Source organism: Palaemon carinicauda, chromosome 18 (genome assembly GCF_036898095.1).
Source record: "Palaemon carinicauda isolate YSFRI2023 chromosome 18, ASM3689809v2, whole genome shotgun sequence".
NCBI classification, from domain to species: Eukaryota; Metazoa; Arthropoda; class Malacostraca; order Decapoda; family Palaemonidae; genus Palaemon; species Palaemon carinicauda.
The window spans coordinates 33,612,519-33,623,975 of record NC_090742.1 but is presented as its reverse complement, the minus strand read 5'-3'; the positions used below and the strand labels follow the sequence as shown (position 1 = coordinate 33,623,975).

At 46.7% G+C, this 11,457-nt stretch overlaps 1 protein-coding gene across 1 annotated transcript in view; it reads left to right on the top strand.

The window, feature by feature from the left end:
- LOC137657762 (uncharacterized) overlaps positions 1-11,457 on the top strand; it is a 33,112-nt gene that overhangs the window by 20,025 nt on the left and 1,630 nt on the right. The window contains exons 11-15 of the mRNA XM_068392254.1: positions 816-1,008; positions 1,656-1,826; positions 2,320-2,461; positions 2,988-3,209; positions 4,331-4,461. Of these exons, the coding sequence (XP_068248355.1) occupies positions 816-1,008; positions 1,656-1,826; positions 2,320-2,461; positions 2,988-3,209; positions 4,331-4,461 (859 nt within the window). The remainder of the gene's footprint in view (positions 1-815; positions 1,009-1,655; positions 1,827-2,319; positions 2,462-2,987; positions 3,210-4,330; positions 4,462-11,457) is intronic.

Here is an 11,457-nt window from a genome sequence, read left to right as displayed (position 1 = left end):
GAAGAGAATGCCCAAACCATCTCCATCTACCCCTCATCCCCATATGCCACTATTGTAATCTCTTTTATAGTTTCATTTCTAATCCTGTCTTGCTATTTAACTCCCAATATCCTTCTGAGGGCTTTGTTCTCGAATCTACTAAATCTATTGGAGATTGCTTCATTGTCATACCATGACTCATGTCCATAGAGTAACACCGATCTCACTAAACTGATATATAGTCTGAATTCTATATGCAATTTCAGGTGATTTGATTTCCAAATTTTACTTGACCTAGAGCCAGTGTCTGATTTGATTTTTTCAATCTTTCTCTAAACTCTAATTCTAAAGACCTTGTATTGGAGGTCATAGTTACTAAATACTTGAATGATTCTACCTCATTAATCATTTCTCCTTCCAATGATATTTCATCTTCCATCGCATACTCCGTTCTCATCATCTGTCTTTCTTCTATTTATCTTCAGTCCAACCTCGTGTGATATTTCATAGTCATATAAATATAAAAGCTATTAATTTTCAATATATAACCAAATTCAATATTCTCCACTGAAAATTTTATGTTGTAGGCTACTTAATAATAAATCCCATCCACTTTCTTTTCTAATTATGGTACTGTATTTCCATCTCTTTACTTACGTTCTTCTAGGCTTATATAATGATAAAGCTTCTCACCTATTTTTGGCAATATTCTAGAGCTATCCAGGTCTTTGAGATCTCAACTCAAAGATATATAAAATTATTTATTATTTGTGGAAGAATACTGTATACAGTAATCTTAAGCTGCTCCTCATTTTAGACTGATATTTCTTTTACAGGGAGGAAATAACAAATGAGCAAGTCATGCACAGGGAAGTGAAGAAAATGAGTGCAAAGCAGAAGGAAGCCCTGGGTCGGCGCCTATTAGACGAGGCATCTCGTGACCTTAGTGGAGTAGAAGCAAAACATCCCTACCAGGATACAGATTTCTTGAACCCATTCAACACATCTCCACCAGCAGTAGGAAACCAGGTAATAACTGTCACTACGGTATATACAAACGAAAAGGAGTTATTATCTTAGTGTCACTTGTAGAAATCCTTGTCTTCATATCTGTACCCAAAATACTATAAAGTAAAATACAAAAATACAGTTCTAAAGCTCAACACCATTTTCCATTAATATTTTGAGACTATATATAAGCTTATTTATCATGTGAACAATGAAATTATCAAGAAAAGTATTCATAAAGCATTACTACCCCTAACAGGAACTTTTTTAGAGAAAAAGAAAATACCACTCATTGTCGCTTTCATTCTCTTAAGTACATAATTATGGATTACTGTCATATGATAAATGAGATTCCGTATTTATTACTCTTCCAATATACTGTATTCAACGTTCTCCATTAGATCATTATACTTCAGTCCCTAATGGTTCTGTCTTATGAGAAGTCATAGTATGTTGTGTTGCTGTTATTTTTCTGTCCTTTCAATATTTTGTCCCACATTTATCCAGTCTTAACAGACATCTTATTTAATTGCCAAAGGAGTTGCCATCTCACTTAGTAATAATTACAGTGACAAGAGAAATTATATTTAGGGATTTACTGTGTCTCATTAAATGCCCAATTTAGAAGGGGGAGAAGAACACACAATCATGATAACATTTTCTTACAGGATATAAAAACAAACGATGGTGTAGTTCACAAAGCAGCGTTAAAACCAGATAGTTGGACTCCACTTAAGCTTGCTTCAAGATCAGCCTTCAACGATAAAACATCATCCTTTGTTTTTTCCCTGCCCAATGGTACTGACCACACTGGGTGTCTACCTGGACAATATGTAGTGGTAAGTCCTAAATGAGGATGTGGCCCCCAGGATACAATTCTATGTGGGCTTCATAATTAGCAGTAGCCTGAATACTACCCGAGGGCCAACTTGATATAAGAACAACAATAATTGTTTAAATACCCTAACTGAAACCATTCTAATATTACTATCAGATGAATTCAACATTCTAGATCACATGATTTTTTATGAAATTGTAGTGAATTTACAATAAAACATGAACTTTTCACAAGAAAGTACAGAGACGATATAAAATTAAGGAATTAAAGGTCAGAATAGTAATTGCCTAGCCAAGTATCATTTATTTAATTACTTAAAAAAAACCATGGATAAATCTATAATTTCTGTAGTTCAAGTTATTCAAATCTAACTCATCTATTGTACTCCTTTAAAATTTGTATTATTTTTTCTGAAAAGAAAAAAAAATATCTAAGAAGTATAAAATATATCACGAGCAGCCAAACTTATCATTCATTTTTTGGTGATTTTTAAGGTTCGTGCTAATTTTGATGGCAAAGAGCACATCAGATACTTTTCACCTGTTACCCGACCAGACGACTTTGGCTGTATAGAACTTGTAATAAGGTTTGAATCTCAGGGAATCATTTCAAGCCACTTCAAGAATCTGAAACCAGGTGAGATTTGTCAGGGCTTCTAAGCAGCGGAATTTTTATTGATTTAATTAAAGCCATTACTGTATTCTTGTAGTAGGGGGGAAGGGCAGTAGTCGGATGTAGAACGGCACCTCGTAGTAACGGGAGATGTTGAGGAAGGAGAAGACTAATTGGTAAGGGACCTCTGGTAGTGGTTTTAACACGCCCCAGTTTCTATACCGACACCCTAGAAGAGTGAGCGAGCTAGGTATATTCCTGGCATTCCATGCAACTTTTTCTCTGGTATATCTAGTAGTATCTATACCTTAGAAATGGTGCTATAAGGAGCATTTCACTGGGCGACACAGGTCCCTCACCCTGAAATAGATTTTTCCTATGTCAAATCCCTTTTTTATTATGAGTACACCGTGATTACCAGTATTTCCAAGAAAACACTATGCAACTTTCTAACAACAATTATGTTGATATACAGTGTCAGGCCCATGGATTTCAAAATGTAATTTTAATTTGAAACTCTGCCATAGCTGTTCATCCTTTCCATTTTCAGGTGACATGTTAGACTTCCAAGGGCCATGTGGAGGCTTTGAATATGAAGCAAATAAACTTAGTGAAATAACCGTATTAGCATCAGGTGGAGGAATCACTCCTGGTCTCCAACTCATACGTTCCATCATGCACAACCCCAATGATGTAACTAAAGTAACCTTGTTGTACTTCGCTGAAACTACAGATGATCTGCTTTACCGGAAAGAACTTGACTCTTATGCCAGTAAGAACTACTGCATATTTATTGGTATAGAATGAATAATACAAATAATCTTACAGTACATTATCATTTAAACTCTAGAGCATACTGTTTAGCTAAGTGAAGCTATGAGAATGTAAATTTTTCTTGACATTAGGGCAACAAAATTACACTTGACACAAATTGATCATTACTTCATTTACTAATCAGTGCTTGTAAATCTGGTGGGAACATCTTCGGGTTGCAAAGAAAACTGGAAATTCAATGAGGCACGAATTCCAGCTAGTTAGGCTTGAAATAAAGCCTGGGGACCTTTAGGACTTACATACGTTCTTTGTAATAGTTATTCAAAAGAACTAGTGAAGGGACCAGAACAATAATTTCAGATATGCTATACTCAAATATAGTTATTTATACAAAGATTGGTAAACAAAGTGTATAGTTATGCATATTATGGCTCTTCTGTACTGTACAGTAGTTGATTGAGATTATTATGGGCACTAACTCTTTGCGGGTGCTTGTAACTTAGGCAGTCCTTCCATTTATTGTTTATATATATATATATATATATGACTCCAATTCAATATTTATGGGTTACAATTTCTCAGCCATATAAAAGCAATTTGTCATTAATCTCATTTATCAATTTAAAGATGAATTGAATCTAAAATACATACCATGTGCTTTCTTCATCACAGCATATTTGATGCAATAGCTTCAAGGTAACTATTCCTAAATTCTGCGATACTGTACAGTATATGGTTTCCTGTTTTTATAATTTTGTTACTGAATAAATACTGCTGCCTAAATTATGCAAAATTTTAACAATCTCCAAGAAAATATGAGTACACCACCAGAGGCAGGTGTTAATGTTACAAGTGTCAAAATATACCTGCTGTATTTAGTCCTGCTCCAAATTTTTCATAATCCATCAGGAGTTAAAAGTATTTTCAATTTAATTTCTATTTGGCAGATTGAGATTAAGTGCCATCTATATTTGCTATGAAAGAAGATATTTTGTATCTAGTTGTGTGTTAACATCATGTTTGCTGGATGAACTTCGAGAACATGATCCATTTGTTTATACAGAATCAACCATACCTACCTTTTACAGTGCACAGTCATTACAAATATTTACCCTACAGGCAAAGATGGAAGACTCAAAACAGTGTATGCAGTCACAGAAGGACCAGAGGGATGGCAAGGAGAGGAAGGGTTCATTGATACACAGATGATCAACAAATATGTTACAAAACCTAATGGAACAAAACATAAGGTAAGTAATACTGTAAGTTAATTAAACCGTACTATGCATTTTAACCAAACGACAGAGTTGACAGGTCTGACTCTTATAGGGGTAGCCAGTAATAGTAGGAAAATGACAAATTCGAAGATAATTTGTATTTTTCCTAACCATACAAACCTTAGCTATTTACATTGGGTTTACCTTTTAGCGCAGCTGAAATGGCGAGCCATTAGAATTTAACGAGGGTGTATTACCCCCGCGCTAGTTAGCGGGGGGGTAGGGGAGTGGTAGCTAGCTACCCCTCCCCCCCCCTCACACACAGGTGAATGCTCACTTTCCCTTAGAGGTAGGACTTGTCTTGGGGGACAGGGCTGGCGGGCAAATATGTGTAAATAGCTAAGGTTTGTATGGTTAGGAAAAATACAAATTATCTTCGAATTTGTCATTTGTTCCGTAACCGAAATACAAACCACGCTATTTACATAGGGTGACTTAAACCTTAGGAAGGGTGGAAAGTCCCCAGCCATACTGGCTTTGGCTTACCCGGGGACTCAGAATCCGAGTGAGTCGCACTCGAGAAAAGGAGTCCCTGCACCTCACAAGTTCCTTGCTCCGCAAGGAAACGTGTGGCCTACATAAGCTTGTGTGTGAAGGAAGAAAGTGTGACCCGTCCTAGGCAGTTGACCTGGAGTTCTAGAAGGAACTCTGGGTTAGGACGTTCCCAATACCACCTCGTCAGGGTATGGGGGACGCGACAGTATTGTCTCAATACTTGGAACACAAGGAAGCATGGTTTACCTGCAGAGGTTAGAGGTCAGCTATGCAGAGACCAGGATGCTGCTTCCCCGTAGAGGGGAGGATGAAGAAAGAAGTAAGGGCCAGACATACTTCTTCCGTTCATGCAGTCTAAAACCTGGTAACAATGCCCTCAACCTTCTGCTACCTGTCCAAAAAGGAGCCTGAGGTTAGACCAGCTGTTGTGTAGCCACCACAGAGCGATAGAAACGTATCGATACCCCGGTGGGTCACGTCCTGCAGGAAGCGGGCTGCGAAGGTCACTAGACGCTTCCAGACTCCAGCTTGTAGCACCTGCGTCACATAGTTCTTCTTGAAGGCGAGGGACGTTGCGATGTATCCGACATCGTGCTGTAGGGCGACGTGACAGGGGAGGGTCTGGATTCAGGTCGAGATGAATGCCCTTGAGTCCGAGCTGAAAAGGCATACTGGTGACTCTCCCCTGCGTCCTTCCTGTGCTCCCAAACCGGGCTTGCACGTGAGGACAAACTGCAGCTGTTCTCAAAGATAACCCCTCGGGTCCTTTACTGGCAAGAAGGTCTGGGTCATCTGATACAGAACGGAGACTCGAAATCTTGAAGGAGTCGAACCGAAGGTCCGGGACTCCAAGATTCTGAGTCTAGAAAACAACTCGGGAGCGAACCTGAATGTTACCTCCCCCTATCCTCTTGAAAGGGCGGAGTCGTACGAGACCATGAAGATTGCTTACACACTGGCCGAGGCCAGAGCGAGCAGGAGCACCGTCCTCCAAGACGGACGACGATCAGAGGCCTGACGTAATGATTCGTAAGAAGATCTCTTAAGGGACTTAAGAGTCCGAACCATGCTCCATGGAGGAAGTCTCACTCCGACTGGGGGCAGGTACGTTCGTAGCTTCGCATGAGCGAAGAAAGATCCAGCGGGAAGGAAAAAGTCTATTCCTTTCAGCCTGAAGGCCAGGGAAAAGCTGAGCGATAGGCTTCACTGCCGAGAGCGGAAATGAGTTTCCTCCCGCCGATAAGCAATAACTCCGTTATTGCTGGAGTAGAGGCCTCAAGGGAAGAGGTACCTCTCCCACGACACCAACCACAGAAGACTCTCCCCTTCGCCTGTTAGACCCCTGCGGATGACTATCACAGGTGACGCGACCTCCGCTTCGCGATTGTTGCGGGTTGTCTCTTCGTGAGGAGGCGGCGTAGTGTCTCCAGGCGTGAAGCCGAAGCAATGCTACGGCTTGTGAAAGATGTTGTAGTGTGGTTGTTTGAGTGGCCTGTGTCGTGGAAGAAGCTCTCCCGGGGGTTCCGTCAGGGGATGCAGAAGGTCTGGAAACCGTTCTGCGTATGGTCGCAGCGGAGCTCTCAGGGCCATCGAAAGGTTGACAGACAACCTGGTCTCGTTGAGACCCCTTCTCAACAGACAACAATGGTGGGAAGACGTAGGCGTCGATGCTGTCCCACCGTCACCGGAAAGCATCTTGCCAAAGAGTCTTGGGGTCTGAGACTGGGGGAAAGTACAGCGGCAGCTTGAAGTTCCAGGCTGTCGTGATCAGGTCCCCCAGGCCAGGACTTGCTGGTTACTAGAGGCCAAAGACCCCCAGGTACTCTCTATCTGTGAGGTTCTGCTCAGATTGTCGGAGAGAACATTCCTCTGCCCGGAATGAGCGAGCTGATAGTGGTATTGAGTGGACATCAGATCATCTCAGTATCTCTACTGCAAGATGCGAAAGTATGAAAATGTACCTCCTTGCTAGTTGGAATACGCCAGTACCATGGAGTTGTCGCGCACGGAGCGACTCGGCAGGATCTGTAGAAGGGCCAGACTACGGCCTCCAAGCCTACCTGAATGAGGAGGAGGTACCCTTCAGGTCCTGACCATAAGCCTGAACCAGAACATGCCCCCCCCCCCCCCTTTTCTTTGACGAGTCCGAGAACAGCATCGAATGCGGGGAAAGGACGAGAATATCCACTCCCATGCAAGAGGTTCCATAGGTCAACCCCCATTGCAGGTCTAATTGTTCCGCTGGTCCCATAGGGGCCAGAAAGTCCAGTTTATCGTTGCTTTGATTCCACCGGAACTTGGGCCGCCTAACAGGGAACTTATCCTGAGGCGACCGTTCGGGACTTAGACGGGTCAATGAGGAAAGGAGACCCAGGAAATGTTCCAAGATAGGGCTGAAAGCTCTCCTTGACTGAGAAAAGGTTCTGCGACTCTCCTCAGCCTTGCCACAGTCAACTGAAGGGAAGGCTCGGAGAAGGAGTCAATATCATGGCTAGATATTCCAGATGTTGAGGCAGAAGTAGAGAAGGCTCCTAGCAAATTACCATGATCCCTCACTCTTGGTAAAGTCCCGGAAGCTTGTCCCGGTGTTGAAGAAGGTCGAACCCGAGACTACCGGAGTTGGCCAGACTTCCAAAAAGTGAAGGAGGCGGAATCCTGCTCCTGAGTGGCCATGAGGAAGCAGGGAGAGTTCTCTGGTGAAAACCTGCGATGCTGCGGCGGGATCGCCACACAGCATCTTAAGCAGGTACATCTGTAGTCTAGGCTGAATTCCAAGTGCTTCCTGGAAGATGGATGGAATGGGACCTGGAAGTACCCGTCCTTCCGATCCAGGGCATAAGGAGTCTTGCGGTCTCGTTACCAGTCTGATCGACTCTGCTGTTCCACGCTGGACGAAGTTTGTTCGACAAACTTGATCAGAGCTTAGAGGTCGACGACGGAACTCCCGTCTCCGATGCTTTCCTACAAGATAGGATCGACTGAAGAAGCCGGGGGGGAAGCCGTCGACGACCCTATGGAGGACCTTCTCCTAAAGCATGGCTCCTTCTGCCCAACGGGCAAACCTTTTGCCGACCCCATGGCATAGAGGCTCAGCGACACTGGATTCGCTGACAGTGGAGGAGAGATGTTAAGAGCGAGGCGCGATATCCTTGGCTGATCACGGAGATCGTGCAGGAATAGGCATCGGGAAGCTGTTATCCGGACGAGTAACCTTAGGCATCCCCCCAGCATGAGACCTGCAAGGGGGGTTGCCAATCATAGAATTTGTGAATTCTGCCGCTCCCTCTAGGATTATGCCTCCCCGGGAGAACTTCCCGTCCTACCTGTCCCTGACAGGAGGGGACTGCTATTGTACACCTTGTCTTAGCTGCCGTAGCCGGTTCCGATAACCTAGGCTGATGAGGCTGAATGAAGAGGCGTCCGAGGCTTGCAGGGTCTGGAAGTAAGCGCCTTGGAGGAGTGAAAACGGGATTCGACTTCCTCCGCACAACAGCTGTCCATTTCTCTGTCCTTGGGCTCAAACAAGCTCTTCCCAAGGATGGAAGAGTGTCTGAGCTTGTCGACATCCACGGATGGGACTCCCGAGAGGAAGCCCTCGGTCACTGCGTCTAGATGCTCCAACATCGAGTTTGCCCGCAAGTTCGAAACTTGGCGACGGAACGCAAAGGTGCTTGAGCCCGAGAGAAGGAAAGTACCCATGATCTTCCTGGAGCTTCCTTGTACAAAACCTTGGGACGCAACCGGGGAGGGAAAGGCCTGGTAAGCCCCTTCCACGAAATGGTGAAGAGGAAGGGCTAAACCAGTCACCCCCCTGCACGACGGAGAAATCTCGAAAGAAAAACTCCCTGGCAAGACCTTTCCAGGGAATGGTGAGGAGGAAGGGCTAAACCAGGTTCTGGAAAGAAGAATGTTGCTCAGACCTCCCTGAAGATTCTTCCTGCTCTTGCACGTGCCATGCTCTGCGTTTATGGGGTGAAGACCGTGTTCTGGAAATACGCGCTCCAGAAGACTCGCCAGGTTGCCCGTGTTGCGAAACCCCGACGGGAATCGCGGTCGCAATCGCCCTGGCGCTCGCGCGATGGTAAATCAATGGTTCGCGCGTGGGTGAACGTGGAAGCGCCCGTGCGCGGGCACGCAGACGAAAGTGCGCGAGGGAGCGCAGAAGGAGGGCGAGCGTGGTTGGAAGGGCGAGAGCTGGCGGTCGGAATCCGATAGTGCGCAGGCGAGCGATGGCGCGTAGGCGAGCGACGGCGCGTTGGCGAGCGACGGCGCGTTGGCGAGCGACGGCTTACTGGCAGGAATCGCGCTGGCGCTCGCGCGATGGAACACCGTTGGTTCGCGCGCGGGCAAGCGCAGGCGGCCGGGAGACCGATGGCGCGTAGGCGGGCGATGGCGCGTTGACGAGCGATGGCACGTCTTGGCAAGTGATGTCCCATAGGCGAGTGAAGGCGCGTTGGCAAGCGATGGCGCATTGGCGAGCGGTGGTGCGTTAAAAACGCTAGCGCGCAGGCGAAGAATTGCGCGGGCGCGTAGGAGATCGCTGACGCGTAAGAGACTAGAGAAGGTTGACGGCGAGAAGGCAACAGGAAAACTTCTTGCCTGCGCCCAGGTCTGATAGATCGTGGGCGAGAGGGCGAACGTTAGCGCGCATCGCGCTAATCAGAAGGCGCGCAGGTGCATCAGGAAGGGGAGCGCTGATGCGTGCTGTCAAGCAGGCGATCCTGGTCGTTCAGGAAAACCGTTGGCGCCCATTGGCGCGTAGCAGGAAAGGGCGCGCAGATGTGCGCTGGCGAACTGAAGAGAGCTGGCGCACAGAAGAACAGGTGAGCGCTGGCGAGCAGGAAGAAGATCTACGGCGAGACTCAGCTACCGGAGATCGTGGTCCACAGCAGGCGAGTGCTAGAGCGCTACTGCGCGCGGACGCGCAGGAAAAAACCTGGCACTTAAGGGACTTACCCACACTGTGGAATAAGCCCCTTAGACCCGAAGGTACCGGTGCCCGTTGTAAACGGGGTGTGTTGGCGCCCACTGCACATCTGCGTCCAGGAACGGAGGTGAAGACTAGGTCTGGTAGGAGTAGCAGCTGCAACGGTCGGTACTCGTCGAGGAGGGTCATCTGCGGAGAACGTCGAACAAAGATGAAGACGACCTCGGACAGGTGCAACACCCTCTGACTTCCGAAGAGGAGTCTCTGAACATGACCTCCCCCGAGGGGAAGAGTCACTTGCAGGAGAGACCGTAGGCATCAGCTGTCCCCAAAGGGAAACTGAGCCCTCAGCAACAACAGCAACAACAGCAGGAGCAGTCCTCCGAAGAGGAGTCTCTGTGGTGAACTCCCTCCCAGGGGAGAAGCACTCGCAGGAGAGACCGTAGGCTCAACTGCCCCCCGAAGGGGACAGAGGCTTCAGCAACAACAGCAGACGGAGGCCTCCGAAGAGGTGTCTCTGTGGTGCACTCTCCCTCGGGGGAGAAGCACTCGCAGGAGAGACCGTAGGGCTCAGCTGCCCCCCGAAGGGGATTGAGCCTTCAGCAACAACAGCAGACGGAGTCCTCCGAAGAGGAGTCTTTGTGGTGAACTCCCCCCGGGGGACCCCGGGGGAGAAGCCCTCGCAGGAGAGACCGCAGGGCTCGGAAGCCCCCCGAAGGGAACTGAGCCTTCAGCAACATCAGCAACAACAGCAGAAGATTCCTCCGAAGAGGAGTCTCTATGAGTGTCCTCTCTCGCGAACGAAAGAGGAACACTTCGTAGAAGAGACTGGTCAGCCAGTGACCTAAAAGGAGCAATCCTCCGAAGAGGGGCTCCTGCAGTTGCTCAGCCCCTTGAGCGTAACTGCAGGTGCGACCGCTCAGCACCAAGAGCATAGTCGCACGAATTCCATGGTCCGAGCTTGCAACCGCTCAGCCCCTTGAGCAAGGTTACAAAAGCGGTCGCTCAGCACCAAGAGCATAACCGCCGGAGGACCAGGAACAAAATAAAGGCAAGAGGAGTTCCCTCCGAAGGGAAAACACTCAAGCCTGGACGGGAAAACTTCCCTCGGAAGGGAAGTTACCCACCCAAGGAGGCGGGCCTCCTGAGTGTTCTAAAATGAACTGGAGAGCTGTCAGTCGTCACGGGAGCACTTCCAGGAGAAGGAGACACGCCCCTGACGAAGATCTATAGGGGAGGCAGCAACAGCAGACTCCCCAGGCCCCAACAAGACAGCTCGCTTTGTTGTCACATTACACAAACGAAACTAGATCATTAACTGTGAAAAATAAAAAACAAAAGTCATTAGTTAACATTCATTCCCCCGGGAAGACTCCGAAGAGGAATCCCGAGGGAAAAGAACACAAGAATTACACATCAGGCACGTGCCCTCAAAACCACTTACATTCACGGAAGGAGAGCTGTAACAAACACAGAATTATAACAATTATAATTATGTAATTAGGTAATTTAAATATGAATGTTCACTAAATAAAGAACGAAAACCC